At 37.0% G+C, this 20,996-nt stretch overlaps 2 protein-coding genes across 2 annotated transcripts; one reads left to right on the top strand and one right to left on the bottom strand.

Moving 5' to 3' along the window:
• Positions 1-4,056: 4,056 nt before the first annotated feature.
• Positions 4,057-5,319, bottom strand: LOC127081032 (uncharacterized). Its single transcript, XM_051021323.1, has one exon. The coding sequence runs from the start codon at positions 5,317-5,319 to the stop codon at positions 4,057-4,059; it is 1,263 nt and encodes a 420-aa protein (XP_050877280.1).
• An 11,366-nt stretch (positions 5,320-16,685) lies between these two features.
• Positions 16,686-18,077, top strand: LOC127085106 (tubulin alpha-5 chain). Its single transcript, XM_051025689.1, has one exon. It carries the CDS (start codon positions 16,943-16,945, stop codon positions 17,417-17,419), a length of 477 nt encoding a protein of 158 aa, XP_050881646.1. The 5' UTR covers positions 16,686-16,942; the 3' UTR covers positions 17,420-18,077.
• The last annotated feature ends 2,919 nt before the right edge of the window (positions 18,078-20,996 follow it).

Genomic DNA, 20,996 nt, shown 5'->3' with positions numbered 1-20,996 from the left:
TCACGACCTCCACATAAGCATCGTACGAATGAATGCCGCTTTCTAATGTTATCTAAGTTATAAATCTAACTTATGGCCTAATATCAATCCTAGGTTAACTCGCTAGATTCATTATGTAATTTTCACAATTAACATGGATTTAATACAAGCATAGCATCACAAACGATTAATGGTTGAAGGAATGCACTTAGAAACAATTAAGAAATGTATTTTTGAAGTTTTTAACATAAGCCAATCGATTGGTTGGGGGAGCCCAATCAATTGGTTCCTCTCACATTTCTGTTTTTCAAAGAATACAGAGGACCAATCGATTGATCCTTAGTGTCAATTGATTGGCACCTGAAACTTTCAAGTTTTTCCAAAATAGAAAGTTTGTGCAATCGATTGGAGGAGTGTGTCAATCGATTGGTTCTCAGAAAAATCTCATATTTTCCAATTTGAGTGTGTGTCGAATCGATTGGCTTGAAGGAAAAGCCCAGGACCAATCGATTAGTCCTTATCATGTTCTCAAAAATACTTTCTATATCACTTGGATTCCCACAGGCATAACTTGTTTCTTTTCTAACAAATAAACACACTTCTTCTTCAAACAAAATCCATCATACAACATACATATATACATATATATGTCATGGGTTTCAAGTTCATAACCTCAACCATAACCAATCATTTAGTCACAATAATCATAAAGAGTATATCAAAGCACTTGCTCATGGAAATCAACATAATCAAGATAAAACATTCATCATATAGCATGGATTCTTATAGTTAATCTATGATTCTACAACCTTAATCTCTAGAAATCTTAGGGTTTCTAACTAGAACCCACCTCAATAAATAGAAGAGGAGAAGTTGTTGAGAATGAGATGATGATATGAAGATGATGGTGATGATTCCAAGCCCTTGATTTCTCCAAGCTTTTCTTCTTCTTCTTCACTAGCTTGCTTCCTCTTCTTCTATCTTTCCGCTTTTCTTCTGATAATTTCTACTGATGGCTAGATATTTCACAAGGCAAATGGTGTTATAACATGTGGTGGTGAGTGAGCCAAGGGTTAGTAACAAGTGGCCATGAACATTGTATGGTTAGAAAGTGGGTAGAAGTGGTAGGAACAAATATCCTGAGTGATACTACACTTAGATAATTGTTCTACCAGAGCAATTGACCCATTATTAGTGTTACCAAAATATCCCAATTAATAAAAGGTCAGTCCCAAATAATATTAATTAAGCCAATCTGAATTCATTATTACTCTATTTATCCCAACTGATAACTTTTAGAGCACATAGGAACTCAATTGATCTCATTTAATAGGAATTAGGGTATTTAAGGAAATACGGGATATTATATCCTCCCCCCCCTAAATAAAATTTGTCCTCGAATTTTATTACCTGGAAGAGATGAGGGTAAGCTTCTCGCATTTCTGACTCCAGTTCCCTAGTAGCATCGCCCAGATGTGACTCATCCCATTGAACCTTAACAAGAGGGATCTCCTTATTCCTCAATACCTTAACTTCCCGTCCTGCAATACGACTTGGTAGAGGTTCGAAAGTTAGGTCTACTTCTACTTCTATTGAATCTGGAAGAATAGGCTGAAGAGAATTTGGAATGAACTTTCGGAGTTGAGAAAAACGTCATGCATTTCTGATAGAGAAGGTGGTAAGGCTAATTTGTAGGCCACTTCTTCAATCCTATCTATAATCGGGTATGGCCCTACGTATCTCGGGTTTAGCTTCCGTGACTTAAACGGTCCTTTCAGTCTCAATCTTGGAGTCACCTTTAAGAATACATGATCACCTTCATCAAATTCCAATGGTCTTCTTTTGTGATTTGCATAGCTCTTTTGGAGATCTTGCGCTTTCTTTATCTTATCACGAACCATCCTTATATTTTCTGTAGTCTCTTGAATAATCTTCGATCCTAAGATTCTTCCTTCACCAACTTCCGTCCAACATATAGGTGTTCTACATTTTCGTCCATACAAGGCTTCATAACGAGCCATCCCGATACTGCATGATAACTATTGTTATATGCGAATTCAATCAATGGTAAGAGCTCCTTCCAATTTCCTCCACTTTCAAGTATACAAGCTCTTAACATATCTTCCAGTGTTTGTATCGTCCGTTCAGTTTGACCATCCGTTTGAGGATGATTAGACGTACTCAAACACAACTTCGATCCCATAGCTTATTGGAATGCCTTCCAAAATCTTGAAGTAAACTTTGGGTCTCTTTCAGACACAATACTAGTTGGAACACCATGCAGTCTTACGATTTTTGAAATGAACAACCATGCAAGATGACTTGCGTTATAAGTGGTCTTCATGGCCAAGAAGTGCGCGGACTTAGTTAACCGATCCAGAATCACCCAAATTGAATCATAACCACCTTGGGTCTGAGGTAACCCTACTGCAAAATCCATTGAAATACTATCTCATTTCCAAACTGGAATCTCCAAAGGTCGCAATAAACCACCTGGCTTCTGATGTTCGATCTTCACCTGCTGGCACACTATGCATTCCGACACATACTCTGTAATATCCTTCTTCATTCCAGGCCACCAGTAGTCCTTCTTCAAGTCTTGATACATCTTCGATGAACCTGGATGTATGGTAAACGCCCCCTTGTGACCTTCCTTTAAAACCTTTATTTTCAGCTCGACATCATTTGGAACACAAATCTTTGATTAAATAGGATAACTCTGTCTGGTGATTGAGCGAAACCTGGTTGAGTCGACATCTATTGCAACTTCTCATCTATCATTTGTCCTAGCCGGATTTCTTCCTTTAGGTTAGAAGTAACATTCAAATTTCCCATTATCACACCATCCTGCGTCCAACTAAACTGAAGATTAAGATCTAGGAACTTTTCCAACAATGCGTATTCTAACATCATCGACTCAGCTTTATGCATCTCTTTCCGACTTAAGGCATTTGTAACCTTATTCGCTTTCCCTGGGTGATACTTAAGCTCAAAATCAAAGTCTTTTAAATACTCCATCTATCTCCTATGCCTCATGTTTAACCCTTTCTGGTCAAATAAGTATTTCAAACTCTTTTAGTCGCTAAACATCTCAAAATGCACTCCAATCAAGTAATGTCGCGACCCCTTCAATGTAAAAACAACAGCAGCTAGTTCAAGATCATGAGTCGGATAGTTCTCTTCGTGAGGCTTCAACTGAAGAGAGGCATAAGCTACAATCAGACCACTCTGCATTAACACTCCTCATAATCCTTTCTTAGAGGCATCACAAAATACTTCATAAGACTTACTAGGATCAGGGATGATTAAAACATGAGCAGTTGTTAGTTTCTCCTTCAGACTCACGAAACTCTGCTCACACTTCGAATCCCATTTAAAAGAAATTTCCTTTCGGGTAAGTCTAGTCATTGGTAAGGCTATTTGTGAAAACCCTTTTATAAATCTTCGATAGTAACTTGCCAAACCCAAGAAACTTCTGACTTTGGAAGCATTCTTCGGTCTTTCCCAATTAATGACTACTTTGACTTTAGATGGATCCACTGATACTCCTCCTTGTGATATTACATGACCAAGAAACTTCACTTCGTTCATCCAAAATTCACACTTACTTAACTTAGCAAAAAGTTACTTCTCTTGCAATACCGATAGAACAGTCCTTAGATGTTCTCCGTGCTCTTGTGGAGTACGAGAATAAATAAGAATGTCATCAATAAAGATCACCACGAACTGGTCCAAGTAAGGTTGAAATATTCGATTCATATAGTCCATGAAAACAACAAGGGCATTCGTCACACCAAACGGCATTACAAGAAACTCATAATGGCCATATCAGGTTCTAAATACGGTCTTTGGTACATCTGAATTCTTGACTCTTATTTGATGATAGCCCAATCGTAAATCAATCTTCGAGAACATGCAGGCTTCTTTCAATTGATCTAGCAAATTGTCTATCCTTGGCAGAGAATACTTGTTCTTAATGGTGACTTTATTCAACTGGCGATAATCAATACACAACCGTATACTACCATCCTTCTTCTTTACTAATAACACTAGAGCTCCCCATGGTGAGACACTAGATTAGATGAAATGCTTGGTTAACAACTCTTCCAATTGATCCTTCAACTCTCTCAACTCGAGCAGCGCCATACGATACAGAGAAACGGAGATTGTAGTTGTCCCAGGTATTAGGTCAATAGAGAATTCCATTTCCCTTTCAGGAGGAAGAGAAGTGACATCCTTAGAGAAAACTTCTGGAAATTCACAAACAATAGGAATTTGTGTAACACTCAGATTGTCGCTAGGTTCCTTGGTGAGAATCAAGAGAACTAACTTTTCCTTCTCAAATAAGAAATTAACCATGCCAACTATACTTTCCAAGATAGTAGTTAATACATCCTTTGGAGTAGCTTCACTAGATGAAATGATAATCAACTTCTCTTCACATCCAATAAACACCGAATTGGTGGAAATCCAATCCATCCCCAAAACAACATCAACCTTCTTAAGTGGTAAATAAATAAGATCAATCTGGAAAATTCTACCATTCACCGAGAGAGAACAATTTTCACAAATTAACGACGTCTCAACCACATCATCCATGGTGGTAGTAACCACCATAGGAGGATACAAGGGAATTGCTTGCAAGCCAAGACGCTTCATGCACTGAATTGATATAAAAGAGTATGTTGCCCCACAATCAAATAATACAAAACAAGGATGATCATTGACGAGACACGTACCAACAATTAAGGCATTGTTTCTCTTATCCTTCCTTGCATCCAAAGTATAAACTCGACCAGTATTCCTCCCTTGCATCTGATTCTTATTATGAGGACAATCCCTAGTCATGTGCCTCTCCCTCTGACAAGTAAAACACTTAATTCCACTTCCAGCACATCTTCCAAAATGAGACCTCTTACATACTTGACATTGCAGAGGATGGTTGGGTCTTGCATGTTGCACTTGTTTTCCCTTGAAATCTTGAGGTCTAGACCTAAACTGGTTACCCGACCTCCCTTTGTCCTTCTGTCCACTCCTATATTGATCCCTTTCTTCTTGAACTTTCTTCAAACTATTCTCAGCCACATAGCATTGCCTCAACAATTCAGCATAAGTAGTGAATTCCCTTTGAGAAACACTATGAGAAATTTCACCTCTTAAACCAAAAAGTAATTGATCGATCTTCCACTTCTCATCTGGTGCATACTCGGCCCGTCTAGAATAAGCAGCCATATCTTCAAATTTCTTACCATACGCAGTTACTGTCATGGTACCCTGTCTAAACTGCTGAAACTCAAACTCTTTCTGAGTCCTCAAAGAGCTAGGAAAATACGTATCCATGAAATTAGTCTTAAAATGCTCTCAATCCCCAGGTACCCCTTGATTGGTCATAAGAGTTTAAGCATTCCCCCACCACCTCACCGCAGGACCCTTCATCATGTGAGAAGCAAATGCAACTTTATTCTCTTCACTACAATGCACTATCTGAAAAATCATTTCCATGATGGTTATCCACTCATGAGCCTTCATAGGATTTAATCCACCATGGAACTCAGGAGGATTCATGCGAAAGAAATCTCGGAAACTACCACCTACAACTTCTTGTGGAACCCCTTGAGGATGAAAACCACCATTCCACTGCTGCATCATCTGTTGCATGAATTGGTTATGTTGTTGCTGCATCTGTTGCACAAATTGAGGCCATTGAAAACCGTCACTACCACTTGGCGGTTCAGAGTCAGAATTCTGAGTTCTGGGTCTACCACGACCTATGCGTCATCCAACCATGATCCTGAATGTCATATGAATAGAATTAAGTTGATCAGGCTCAATACTATTAATATAACATCAAGGACAATGATGACAACCCACATATGAGGCAGAAAGAAATACTTATGATATCTCATGGCTAGGTCGAGGATACGACCTACTCTGATATCAATTGTAACACTCACATATAATATATGTCTAGAATACATATTATACATAGTGTAATACTGATACTGAAATATATAAGCGCCTAGCGGGAAAAGTGTACATATTTACATGCCCAAAAGAAAACTACATGGCACAAAATATACACTAGAGTTCCTAAAATAAAAACTAGGAGCTAGATCATTATACAGTGATCTCAAAAATATCTACACAGCGGAGTAGCCATCCAAAACATCAGGTAAGCAAGACATCACTCTATCTTATCCTTACCCTTCGCCTGCTCAAAGCCACCTGAAGAATAATCAACAACATGGGGTGAGATAATAATCTCAGTAGGTTCCCTATCTTATGGGTTCACTCGGCTCTACAGGGTTTCCTAATCAATATCCAACTCAAGTCAACAAGGGAAAGAAGAGCTAAGTGATGAGGAACTAACTCGCAATGTATGGAAACATGCTCCTGAGTTCTCGCAACTCAAAACAAGATCATTATTCAGATTCATGAAACATCATTCCCTGAGCGGACCTACGTCTAGAGCAAGCCCAGTTCATGCATGCTCGTATGATTCGATTTTCGCGGTGGATATCGGGTCCTTTATAAGCTCCAAACTCATTTCAAGAGATCTTCACCCGTATGGGACTCTAACCCACTTAGGGTATCTTTCACCGTATGGGACTCTAACCCATTTAGATGTCCACCTTTCCCCCACGTCCGTCGTGGTTGGGGCTCAAACTTAATTAGGAACGAATCATCGGTATCACATCATATTGCTTACTCATCTAAGCATATCAAATAGAGATGTGCACCACCAAGGGCAAAACATTCTGAAAACATGATTGGTTCCAAAGATCATAACAAGATTCATCAATCACAGGTGACTTCATTCACCAAAACATACAAGCAATAACATGCATGTTCCATACAAAGCGTCTCACTTTCAACTATGGCAATCATTCATTCACGACCTCCACATAAGCATCGTACGAATGAATATCGCTTTCTAATGTTATCTAAGTTATAAATCTAAATTATGGCCTAATACCAATCCTAGGTTAACTCACTAGATTCATTATGTAATTTTCACAATTAACATGGATTCAATACAAGCATAGCATCACAAATGATTAATGGTTGAAGGAATGCACTTAGAAACATTTAAGAAATGGATTTTGAAGTTTTTTACATAAGTCAATCGATTGGTTGGGGAAGCCCAATTGATTGGTTCCTCTCACATTTCTGTTTTTCAAAGAATATAAAGGATCAATCGATTGATCCTTGGTGTGAATCGATTGGCACCTGAAATTTTCCAATTTTTCCAAAACAGAAAGTTTGTGCAATCGATTGGAAGAGTGTGTCAATCGGTTGGTTCTCAGCAAAATCTCATATTTTCCGATTTGAGTGTGTGTCCAATCGATTGACTTGAAGGAAAAGCCCAGGACCAATCGATTGGTCCTTATCATGTTCCCAAAAATACTTTCCAAATCACTTGGATTCCCACCTGCATAACTTGTTTCTTTTCTAACATATAAACACACTTCTTCTTCAAACAAAATCCATCATATAACATACCTATATACATATATATGTCATGGGTTTCAAGTTCATAACCTCAACCATAACCAGTCATTTAGTCACAATAATCATGAAGAGTATATCAAAGCACTTGCTCATGGAAATCAACATAATCAAGAGAAAACATTCATCATATAGCATGGATTCTTATAGTTAATATATGATTCTACAACGTTAATCTCTAGAAATCTTAGGGTTTCTAACTAGAACCCACCTCAAGAAATAGAAGAGGAGAAGTTGTTGAGGATGAGATGATGATATGAAGATGATGGTGATGATTCCAAGCCCTTGATTTCTCCAAGCTTTTCTTCTTCTTCTTCACTAGCTTGCTTCATCTTTTTCTATCTTTCCTCTTTTCTTCTGATAACTTCTACTGATGGCTAGATATTTCACAAGGCAAGTGGTGTTATAACATGTGGTGGTGAGTGAGCCAAGGGTTAGTAACAAGTGGCCATGAACATTGTGTGGTTAGAAAGTGGGTAGAAGTGGTAGGAACAAATATCCTGAGTGATACTACACTTAGGTAATTGTTCTACCAGAGCAATTGATCCATTATTAGTATTACCAAAATGTCCCAATTAGTAAAAGGTCAGTCCCAAATAATATTAATTGAGTCACTCTGAATTCACTATTTACTCTATTTATCCCAACTTATAACTTTTAGAGCATATAGGAACTCAATTGATCTCATTTAATAGGAATTTGGGTATTTAAGGAAATGTGGGGCATTACACACAACACCAAATTTATCGTAGACTTCGATTCACTCTGATTCAAAGAACCTTTTAGTACAATCACCAAAACACTTTAATGGTCACACCAAAAACTATGGCGTATAAACAATACAAATTTTAAATAATCTTTTCAAGTTGCCTTGAGTTCCAAGATAATTAAATTTGATCTTCTCTTCCACCTGAATACAATTCAAATTATAATACTTTAAGTGCTATTGACAATCAATTAAACTTTTCAATGATATGGAATTGTATGCTTAAAGTTTATTGACTTAAAGTAATGGATCATTCTAAAAACTCTTTTGAATTGTATATAAAAATTATGAATGAAAAAGGTTAGTGAAAAATATGATGAAAATGGTTTAAATATATACCATGATGTCTCTTGGAGTAGATTCAAAAGTTTGAAATATTTCCATGAAGGTTTGTAATGATTTATGTAGATGTTTGATTGGCTGCATTTTATGGTAAAACACTAGCTGGATTCTAATGTCTTGACTGATGTCATGACATGCTGTGGAGATGTTTGGTTGACTGCATTGTGTGTTAGATCATCTAACTGTACTCTGATGTCTTGACTGATGTCATGACATACTTGAGTAGTATGCTGCAGGTTTAAGTAATACAGGAATTACTGAATGTCAAACTAGATGTTATGACATTCATACCTGTCAGCAGATACTGAGGAATAGAACAGTTGGTGTTCTTCTATAACTCAGTATTTATTTTCAGTCTGTTTATCAAGGGAATAACAGACCTGGCACAAGGCCTACTGTCTGAATGTCAAACTGGATGTTTTGACATTCATCAGTGACAGCATATACTGAATAATAGGCAGGTTGGTTTTTCTGCTTCAGTTCAGTATTTAATTCAGTCTGTTCTTCAGGAGGATAACAGACCTGGCATAAGGCCCATTGTGCAAATGTCAAACTGGATATCTTGACATTTATTACTGTAAGCTGATACTGAAGTATAGACTGGTTGGTCTTTTACAGTACAACATTTAGCACAGTCTGTTTTCAGGAAAATAACAGACTTAGCATATGGTCTATGCTCTGGACGTCAAACTGAATGTTGTGACATTCATTCCTGATAGCATATGCTAAATTGTAGGATGGTTAGTTTTTCTGTTTCAGGATTTTTCTCAGGCTATTCTTCAGGAATCCAACAACTGATTTAAAATCCAGGAAACTAACAACTGAGCTACAATTAATGAACCTAACAAATAGCCTATTTGTTAGCACCCTAATATGTGGAAATTAGTTAGAATCCTATGTGGCGTTATTTGTGGAGGTCTTGAAGACTCAATCAGAATAAACAGTTACTAAATATGGAGATATTTTAGGAACTAAATATGGAGATATTTTAGGAACTAAATATGGAGATATTTTAGGAACTAAAAGATTGAAGACCTTGAATGTAGCAGAAACTTTCTGCTGGCTTTGTAACAGCAAAGAAGAAGTTTGCTGCGATTTCTCAAGGCCAAAATCCAGTTGGGTGTTTAGGTTATAAATAGCAGATTGTAACCTAGGTTTTGTAAGCCTCATACAATGTAAAAATTAGGGGTATGTGTGAGGTAAACCTCCCAACCTGTGGGAAGGTTACCATGTGTTTCTCAGTGCTTGAAAGCATGAGATTATTTGTAACTCAAAGCCTGTAGGCAAGAGTTGTTGTGTTCTTGAACGAAGCTGTGAAGCATGTTCAAGTTGTTTAAGCATTGCATTGTAATTGTAGTGATAGGAATGGAAACTGGAGGTTTCTATCTAGGAGTTCCTAGGTATAGATTGCATTGGGTAGGGATTAAGTGAAGAGTTGTAAACGGGGGAGTTTAACTCTGAATTAATACTGCTGATAGTGGATCTTCTTCCTGGCTTGGTATGCCCCCAGAGTAGGTGATGTTGCACCCAAATGGGTTAACAATTACTTGTGTTTTTACCTTCTGCATGTTATAATTTTGTCTGTTATAAAATAAGGTCAACCTGTAATGTTGTAACTGGTGGTGTTCAAATCAATGGTGAGACATCATGCTGTTAATTGTGCAGGCTCAACAGAAGTAAGTGTTATGTTTGATCTCTGCTGTGTCGTTGTACCAGATGGACAGAACTGGGTGTTCTTCCATTCTATGGTGATATAGTAGCAGATGTCGTGACATCTGTGAATGTGTGCTTATCAGTACTGGGTTTTAATTTGTATAACTATCTTGCTGTATTAGTAACAATGTTGGATTAGATGTCATTACTTGGAGTAGAACATCTGAACTTCTGACTACACCAGAATTTCAAATGGTATCAGAGCAGGCATCCTGTTCTGTTTCTGGATGAGATCCACGGGTGATACTTTCTGGTATCTTGCAAGGAGTTATGTTAGTACTGATGTTGGAACCTGTGGAAGGTTCTGTGATTTCCCTGAATGGTCCCTTGAAGTAGGTGGATGGACTATTCATGACAGGAACTGTGTGCACCTGCCTCTGGATATTGGCAATTGGCCTTTGTGTGGGACAGTTGTTCTAGTATTGAATCATATTCAAACTTTGTATGTTCTTGGAGGCTGATCTGGTGAAGTGTGTGTTCATAGGTTGAGTTGTATTATGATTTCCGCTGCATAATACCTGGCAAAACTCAAACTCTGATGTAGTTTCCCCTCATGTGGATGAAAGGCTGCTGTATTCAAGATTTCATCATAACCTACTGAAGATGTCAAAGATACTTGAGTCTCCTCAAGTCCACCCATCATGACGTTCTCACTTCAGGATGGTAAGAATCACCTGATCACTGATTCTTTTACTCTCTTGGGTAGTGTATATGAAGACCTTGAAGATTTTCAAGGAGGGTTTGTTCCAAGGAGGTGGAACTAATGTTCTATGTGATGTTAGAACATGTTGTTCAACAAGTATGCAGGTACTGGTTGAAGAGCAGATGTTTTTAGGTGTCAAACAAAGGGATATTTTTGTTTGGAACCTACTCCTGACCTGGAAGAGGAGACATCTGTGTGTGCTAAGTTGACAAGGGTAGGGTCAATTGTGTGTATGCTCAAGAAGGTCACTTTTAGAAGTCTGACCTCTAGAAGTGGAGCTGGTTGAGATGTGACATTGTGCAATCCCTGCTGTGTGCCTTATTCCTGTAGATTGATCAGGGTTGGATAGTTGTTCCCTGAAGTACTATGTTGTGTTGGAAGACAAGTCCCCTGGATGTTAGAAGTCAATAATGGGGTAACCTGACTGATATTTCATTTAAGAGGATTGGGACCATGAATCTTGTTATTCAAACAACACGCTCAGAAGTGACAGCTCTTTCAAGGAGTGAGAATATGAAGATTCAGAGGTTGGTTGAGGTAGTATGCTCTGGCAATGCATATCTACTATTGACTGGTGTTGTTTTCTTTCACCAGTACTGATGATCAGCTGGAGTCTGATTGGTGTGATTGGAGCATGTATAGGTATAACTCATAGAGTTAGTTGCCACTGGTAGGGATGGTGTATGTCATGTCGAGACATGTCTGTACAATGCATGGATATTGGTGTGGAATTTCCATGATTGTTAATTTGAGGGGGAGTTTTGGTTAACCTCCTCACGTTCGGTCAGCCTAGGGTCTGGTTGGCTGTTGACCTGTGTCACATGGGTTCTGGTGGTTGTGTGACACATTTGCAAGGAAGAATTCATCTCTCTCATTCCTAAGGGTGAATTTAATCTGGGAAGATTTTCAAAACTGTTGAGGTGCTTGCAAGCAGAAGATGTAGACACTAGAAGAGTATTTACAAAGTAGTCTTATGGTGGAAGTATCTGAAAGGAATATTGGGAAAGGATTTAAGATCAATGTCTACTTGTGCCAAGTACAAGTATTTAATATTATCCTTGGATCTCAAGATAAATGATGTTTTAAAAGATGTTGGAACATCTCATCTTCAAGATCCTGTGCAGAATCACAGGAAGGATAGTACATTGGTTTATGATCTATCACTTTGGTGGCAGCAAAAGCATATGATCTCTGAAAAGGTTTCCTAGCAAGAAACATGTTCAGCCTGATAAACGTGGAAGGTGAGAATATCTTTGGGAGAAGTCTGATAAACGTGGAGAGGTCAATAAGTGGCATTTGACTTTTTCATATGAGGATTCATGAAGGAGGTAATCAACTAGTGGCAATTGGTCCATCTCAGAAGTGAGTTCGAAGAATCAAGATAATCAACATATGGCAGCTGATTATTCTTGAGGAAAGTCTGAGACAAATTACTTTTGAGCAGAAAAGTAGTAAGTTGAAGACAAAAGGAGGTGTTTTCTATTCATCTCTTGGAGCTTGTGGTAGGAGTTCTGAGCTATATATGGAAGATTATCTCTTGTAATGGGATGAGAATGTATATGTCCCAATTTGTGTCTGGTTTCTTTTGGATCAAGCTGGTGACTCAGTGATATATGAAGATTATCAGATGGTGTTCTCTGTTATGTTGTGAAGGATGTCCTAACTAATGTTAGAACATTTTGTGAAGTGGTGTTCTGTTCTGGTTAGAAGAGAGATTGACACAGAGTGTGGATGTATTCATCCAAGAGGGTTGAACAGAGGGTGTGCTCTTGAAGACATGAAGATGCGTCTTATGTTTTCCATTCATCAAGTGGTCTGGGTTCTCTTTGAATCAGGAAGTATGTGAAGGTCCAACTTTGGGGTGTTGGATATGTTCATGTGTGATCTCCAAGTTTCAAGAGGAGAGTTGGTTGTTCATGACAGGGGGAGTTCTGTCTTTGTGCTGCAAGTAATCATCAAGCTTGTGGTCTATGTGTTCTCAGATAACAAGGTATGGCACCTTGTTAGTTATTGGGATGATGTGGTGTGTGTCAAGGCTGAGTGAGCAGAAGAATGTCTGACCGGATGTCATGACATTGCCTAGGACAATATTGTTATTTCCTTCTGAAACTTACAGTCATAAGGAAATATGGATGTGGTGTATCTCATTATGATGAGCCTGTATGTTACTTGCTGCAAGTGTGGTAACAAGATGTTAAGGGGATATCCTAACATGATACAGCCTATGTGCCTGCTGGACTTCAAGAAAGTGTTCATGCAGGAGTGGTTCAAGATGTCAAACTCAAAGTCATGGCATCTGATATGGGTGTACCTGCGGTAAAGCAAAAGTGTGTGACTACTTGATCAAACCTGTGAAGCAAGGTCAAGTGGGTGATGTCTTGATCAAAGCTGTAAAGCAAGATCAAGAGGGGATATTCTTGATTGAAACTGTGAAGTAAAATCAAGTCTGTAGTTTTGTTTGTGTGTAATTCTGTTTGTGATATGTTGGTCTGTAACTTAAAGTGTTGCTTTGGCAACATTTTTGAAAAAAAGGGGGAGTAACACCTGTGATGCCCCAGGACAACAGATTGTTTTGCTAAACAGACATTGAAGCTCCTCTAATCCAGAGGTTGTGCTGTTGTTAGAAGCTTTTATTTAACTTCTGTATGTGTGTGAGTGTGCTGCTACTCTGAGTGTATTAGCTAGGTCAATTTCCCTGCTAGATGTGTGTTTTCCACTGCTGTGTACTCTGTTGTGAGGCTAAAGTGTTTTAGCCAAAAATTTGCCAAAGGGGGAGTTTGTAGATGTTTGATTGGCTGCATTTTATGGTAAAACACTAGCTGGATTCTAATGTCTTAACTGATGTCATGAAATGCTGTGGATATGTTTGGTTGACTGCATTGTGTGTTAGATCATCTAACTATACTCTGATGTCTTGACTGATGTCATGACATACTTGAGTAGTATGCTGCAGGTTTAGGTAATACAGGAATTACTGAATGTCAAACTAGATGTTTTGACATTCATTCCTGTCAGCAGATACTGAGGAATAGAACAGTTGGTGTTCTTCTATAACTCAGTATTTATTTTCAGTCTGTTTATCAAGGGAATAACAGACCTGGCACAAGGCCTACTGTCTGAATGTCAAACTGGATGTTGTGACATTCATCAGTGACAGCATATACTGAATAATAGGCAGGTTGATTTTTCTGCTTCAGTTCAGTATTTAATTCAGTCTGTTCTTCAGGAGGATAACAGACCTGGCATAAGGTCCATTGTGAAAATGTCAAACTGGATATCTTGACATTTATTACTGTAAGTTGATACTGAAGTATAGACTGGTTGGTCTTTTACAGTACAACATTTAGCACAGTCTGTTTTCAGGAAAATAACAGACTTAGCATATGGTCTATGCTCTGGACGTCAAACTGAATGTTGTGACATTCATTCTTGATAGCATATGCTAAATTGTAGGATGGTTAGTTTTTCTGTTTCAGGATTTTTCTCAGGCTATTCTTCAGGAATCCAACATCTGATCTAAAATCCAGGAAACTAACAACTGAGCTACAATTAATGAACCTAACAAATAGCCTATTTGTTAGCACCCTAATATGTGGAAATTAGTTAGAATCCTATGTGGCCTTATTTGTGGAGGCCTTGAAGACTCAATCAGAATAAACAGTTACTAAATATGGAGATATTTTAGGAACTAAATATGGAGATATTTTAGGAACTAAAAGATTGAAGACCTTGATTGTAGCAGAAAATTTCTGCTGGCTTTGTAACAGCAAAGAAGAAGTTTGCTGCGATTTCCCAAGGCCAAAATCCAGTTTGGTGTTTAGGTTTTAAATAGCAGATTGTAACCTAGGTTTTGTAAGCCTCATACAATATAAAAATTAGGGGTGTGTGTAAGGTAAACCTCCCAACCTGTGCGAAGGTTACCATGTGTTTCTCAGTGCTTGAAAGCATGAGATTATTTGTAACTCAAAGCCTGTAGGCAAGAGTTGTTATGTTCTTGAACGAAGCTGTGAAGCATGTTCAAGTTGTTTAAGCATTGCATTGTAATTGTAGTGATAGGAATTGAAACTGGAGGTTTCTATCTAGGAGTTCCTAGGTATAAATTGAATTGGGTAGGGATTAAGTGAAGAGTTGTAAACGAGGGAGTTTAACTCTGAATTAATACTGCTGATAGTGGATCTTCTTCCTGGCTTGGTATGCCCCCAGAGTTGGTGATGTTGCACCGAACTGGGTTAACAATTACTTGTGTTTTTACCTTCTGCATGTTATAATTCTGTCTGTTATCAAATAAGTTCAACCTGTAATGTTGTAACAGGTGATGTTCAAATCAATGGTGAGACATCATGCTGTTAACTGTGCAGGCTCAACAGAAGTAAGTGCTATGTTTGATCTCTGCTGTGTCGTTGTACCAGATGGACAGAACTGGGTGTTCTTCCATTCTATGGTGATATAGTAGCAGATGTCGTGACATCTGTGAATGTGTGCTTATCAGTACTGGGTTTTAATTTGTATAACTGTCTTGGTGTATTAGTAATAATGTTGGATTAGATGTCATTACTTGGAGTAAAACATCTTAACTCTGACTACACCAGAATTTCAAATGGTATCAGAGAAGGCATCCTGTTCTGTTTCTGGATGAGATCCATGGGTGATACTTTCTGGTATCTTGCAAGGAGTTATGTTAGTACTGATGTTGGAACCTGTGGAAGGTTCTGTGATTTCCCTGAATGGTCCCTTGAAGTAGGTGGATGGACTATTCATGACAGGAACTGTGTGCACCTGTCATACGCCAATTTTGTCCGGCCATATTTAAATTTTCGTAAATCTGATTTCATTTTTAATTTGCATCATACGCACAACATGACATGCATTTCATCATGAATAAAACCTAAAATATCATTCAGAATAAATTTATTGAAAATACAGACAAATTGGTTAAATCATTTCTCAAGAACATGTAAAATCAGCGGGTAAAAAGTTTCAGAATTAAAATTATAGACACTAGTATTATTAATCTACAGTTCATGTAGTTTAACCTGGTGTGCTTGTTGTATTTTTCAGCAGTTGTTTCAGTTGCGTTTTGACCCGCTTGAGCCTTTTAACCGATGAAAATTTATTTCAGAATTTAAAGAAACGCTGTATTTTTTCAATAAGTATATTTTGCACTGATCATTCTCATGCATCCGATTTAATTTTTGAGCAAATTTTTGCCCGACTTTTATTCATTTTTAGTCGTTTTAATTTTGTTCTTTCGTCAAAATAGTCAGATTGAATAAATAAAATTTTCCATGTTATTATTTTAATTTTATCATGATTATTCAAAAAGTTGTGAATTTTATTTGATTCAATTGATTTAAATTATTTTAAAACGATTAAATCATATAAAAACAATATTATAGGCATTTTAATTTATTTAAAAAGATGTGTTTCTTGGTGTGTTTTTTTGATTCAATCCAAGTCATCGGTTTAAATTAATCGATGACCATTATTAACAATCCACATTTATCCTATTTACCCAATCAAAATTATGATTTAATTAATACTATTATTTAATTTTCTTTTGAAAATAAGTAAAAAATCTCTCTCTCCTGTAAATATCTTCCAACGGTAAGATGGAAAAAATAAATAAAGTCTCCAACGGTAACAAAGAAAAAAATGAAATAAAAGGATCCTCTCTACATAATAGACCGGGGGCTCCTCAAAAAAACTCTCCTTCCACACACACAAAAAAGCCACAACGTTCATAGCTTTGAAAAGGAAAAAAATAAAAAAAAGTTCATTGGAGAGGCACATATGGAAATCTCTCTGCTCACAAAAAAACGAAAGAGGGAAATCTCCACTCTCACCCTTTCATTTCCTCTCTCTCTTTCCATAACCACCTTTTCCTCTCCCTCTTCTCTCTTTCAAAACTTTCGAATCTAGATCGAGAAAAGATGAGAGAAATTATCAGCATTCATATCGGTTGGGCTGGTATTCAAGTCGGAAACTCCTGTTGGGAGCTTTACTGTCTCGAACATGGCATTCAGCCCGACGACATGATGCCAAGTGATTCCTCCGTTGGAGTTGCGCACGATGCATTCAACACTTTCTTCAGCGAAACCGGTTCCGGCAAGCACATCCCTCGTGCTGTTTTTGTAGATCTAGAATCTACCGTCATCGATGAAGTCAGGTCCGGTACCTACCGACAATTCTTCAAGCAACAACACTACAACAATGTTTCGCAGTTACTTCTTTTGGTTGCTGCGGCGATTCAGATGCAAGCATATTCAGCTCGAACAACAAACTTGAAGTGCGAGGTTATTGTCTCATTTCGAGTTCCAAGACGTATTCCGCTAACCGACTGGTTTGATGAACATGGTGAAGCCACGCCGCTGATGCGACTATTCACACCAACCACATATTTCCGGTAACAAATCCATATCAAAACTCGGTTTCGCACTATGTCTTATTTCAGATATTTTAATACTTTTATTGGTTTGCCGTTGCGTTATCATGATGAATTTGTTGCACAAATTGATGGTTGTGTGGCTGTTGATGAATGATATGAGTGGGTAAAGATAGTAGAGTCTTGGCATTAGTTTGTTTCGTTACTTATATATGTTGGGTGTTTATTTTCATATGATAGGAATACTAAGAACAACATACATGCATACACATATTTCTAGCTCAGATTTTAGTAGCAGAATTGGTTTACTTTGAAAGGTAAAGATGCACACTTTATGAATGAAATACCAAGCTAGTGCTCACTAACAATTTTTGCCAATGGATTTACTGTTGCATCTTTTATTCTGTTGATATGGTTATTAATGCGCATAAGTTTTCAGAATTGGTATCTTCTACTCAATTTAATCTCATGTTTTCTTGTTGCTATGCAAACTTATGCCTATACAAACCTCAGTTTTAGGCAATCGTTCTCAGTTTGTGTTTAAATATTCAGGCTGCTGTAATAATGTAAATATAGCAAATCAGAATATGACAATTGTAGTAACGATTGTGTTTCGTTACTAATATCGGCATAATGGGCTGATGTATTGTGTTTAAATAATAGAGCCAATTGTGTTGTGTCTATTCCGGTTTAATTGGTGTTGCAATTTAATTTTTTGATTCGATTTCGTATTGAGTTTGATTGTTTATACTATATTTAATTTGAACATATTATGCTGTGTTGAGATCTTGAGATTACAATTTGTATTTTTGTTTTAATAATTTAATCAATGGTTAAGGTCTATTTTAAAGTTTCTAAATTATGATAACTGGTTCATGTTCATGCTAAGGAAATAAGTTATTATAAGCTACTTGAGGTTTATTTCAATTAGTTTGGTTTAATTTATAGCTTTTTGGAAAGTATAGCGTTACAAATAATATTAAGTGATTGTTGTTCCCACTTGTTTAACTGAGATGCTGAACTAAGTACATAGCTTATTGGATATTGAAATTTGGTGCTTTAAAAATTTAAGTTCTTTTCATTAAAAGCCAACACTTTTGTTTTGCTGCACATTTTAATGGTAGGATTGCTATAAAGTTTCATTAGCTATGACTTTTGGGCGGTTATCGTCGTTTGCGGTAAAGGTTCATTGTATGGTGTAAACCGTGACAGTTTAGATTTTCCTTTAAAATAGCAGCATAATATGCACATTGCAAATAATTAATCTTTTAGTAATAAATATCATGTAAATATTACATTGAGTAGTTTTGGTGTAAGCTCATTGCATTTCATTTATTTATTTATTATTTACTTGCATTAGTTAATTGATTAATTAAATTATTAGTTAATTAGATTAATAAATTATTGTTAAATATATTTTTTGATTACTCTGATTTTATAGTACTTAGTAGATCAATGTCTACCCATGTCATGCAAGTAATCGTTTTATTTCCACCATCAACTTTTTTTTTAAAAAACAACTTTAAATCAAATCAAATTATTTTTCACTAATGTGACGAATACCAATTCAACTCTCGATCCGATGTCGGTTACGTTATTTAAAATTAATTAAAAAGTACCTAATCACGATTAAATATCATTTCACAATTTGGAAATAAAAAAGGGATGGTTTTGAGTTTTCAACTCCTCTCCTCGATTATTCGAATACGAGTTCTCTTACTCGGTTAGTCGAATAATCTTCATTTCTAAACCCACTTAAGCATGATTAAATAAAAACATTCTTACAATAAATAAAAATGTGAAAAGGGGGATGGTTTTGAGTTTTCAATTCCTCTTCTCAATTATTTGAATACGATTTCTCTTACTTGGTTAGTCAAATAATTGTCATTTTTATCCGCTTAAACATAAACACAATCAAAACAGATTATTTTCATAATAATGAAATGAAAAAGGAGATGACTTTGAGTCTTCAACTTCTCTCCTCGATTGTTTGAATACGAGTTTTCTTACTCGGTCAGTTAAACACTCGTCATTTCGTTACAAACTTCTAAACCCGATTAAATCGAATTATTTTCATAATAAGCTAAATGAAAAAGGAGATGACTTTGAGTTTTCAACTTCTCTCCTCATCTGTTTGAATACGAGTTCTCTTACTCGGTTAGTCGAACAATTGTCATTTTTCCGCAAATCAATAAATCAATCAAAACTGTAAGAAAAGAGAGATGGTTTTGAGCTTTCAACTCCTCTCCTCAAATGCTTGGATATGAGTTGTTTTACTCAGTCATTCAAGTACTTGTCGTTTATTCTAAAAACATCAACCATATACAACCTTATTTTCATAAATATTCAGATGAAACAGAAAGTGGTCTAGAGTCTTCTATTCTCTTTCCCGATTATTAGGATGCGAGTTGTCTTACTCGATTATCCGAGTATTCGTCATCCGCCCAAAGCACCTTAACTATTATCAAATCTTTCCTATAATTAAGGATGAAAAAGAAAGTGGTCTAGAGTCTTCTATTCCCTTTTCCCGACTATTAGGATACGAGTTATCTTACTCGACTATCCGAGTAATCGTCATCCAACCAAAAACATCTCAACCAATCAAAACATCCAACATATTAATCCAACTTGTCGCCCCCGTGTGACCAAAAACTCTTTTCAGAAAGAACACTATTTAATCCTTTTTGATGCGCACAACAAACTAATGCTTAAGCCTCCGCCGAGAGTAGACAAGCCAACGTTTAGCCTTTAGGATGCGATCTAAATAGTTGTTCATTAAAAAACACCAACCAACCGTAGTTCCCCGAACTACGAATGCTCTGATTTCCTTATTATACCATAAGGATACGTAGGCAGGAGATTGTTGTATCTTCGCGAGCACACTAATAAAAAACCTCCCCTTTCCCATTCTGAGGTTCTCATCCATTCCTATTTTTAATAATTTTATAACCTAAAGATAACAAACAAACATAAATTAACACTCGAAACACAAATTAGAACTAAAAGGTTCCCGTTGAGTACAACGGACGTAAGGGGTGCTAATACCTTCCCCTTACATAATCCACTCCCGAACCCGAATATGGTTGCGATGACCATTATTCCATTTCCTAAAGGTTTTATCGATATTTTCCTATTCCTTCATTAGGATAAATAAAGTTCGGTGGCGACTCTGTTTGAACGTAATTTTTTCCGCGACCATCGCGAGGAATCGTATTTTTCGAGATGCGACAGATGGCGACTCTGCTGGGGACTAGCTCCAAGCAAAAGAGAGTGAAGCCTAATTTAGTTCAGTTTTTGTATTTTGTGTTAATCTTGTTTGTTTGTCTGTTATTTTTATTCTGTTATTATTATTCTGTTATTATTATTCTGTTGTAATTATTGTATTGTGATTTATTGACTATGTCTTATTTGGGGCTCTTTGTTGGGGGTGCTTTGTGAGATAAGCTCTCCACCCGAGTCTGAGAAAAACCATAAGATTAAGTTGGTGGTTGCGTAGTGGGCGCCCACAAGGAGTCTTCCTTGTTGGGAAGAAACGAAGACCCCGCCTAGAGGAGATTCTCTTGAGATATTATTTTCCGACGAGTCTTCGTCACGACGATAGT

The sequence above is a fragment of the Lathyrus oleraceus genome, chromosome 5 (assembly GCF_024323335.1).
Source record: "Lathyrus oleraceus cultivar Zhongwan6 chromosome 5, CAAS_Psat_ZW6_1.0, whole genome shotgun sequence".
Taxonomy (NCBI): Eukaryota; Viridiplantae; Streptophyta; class Magnoliopsida; order Fabales; family Fabaceae; genus Lathyrus; species Lathyrus oleraceus.
Note: the sequence above shows the minus strand (reverse complement) of the source record. Positions and strands in the feature narration are given on the sequence as shown.

Coding starts and splice junctions, on each gene's coding strand:
- LOC127085106 (XM_051025689.1), top strand. CDS start 16,943: ATGAGAGAAATTATCAGCATTCATATCGGTTGGGCTGGTATTCAAGTC.
- LOC127081032 (XM_051021323.1), bottom strand. CDS start 5,319: ATGGATACGTATTTTCCTAGCTCTTTGAGGACTCAGAAAGAGTTTGAG.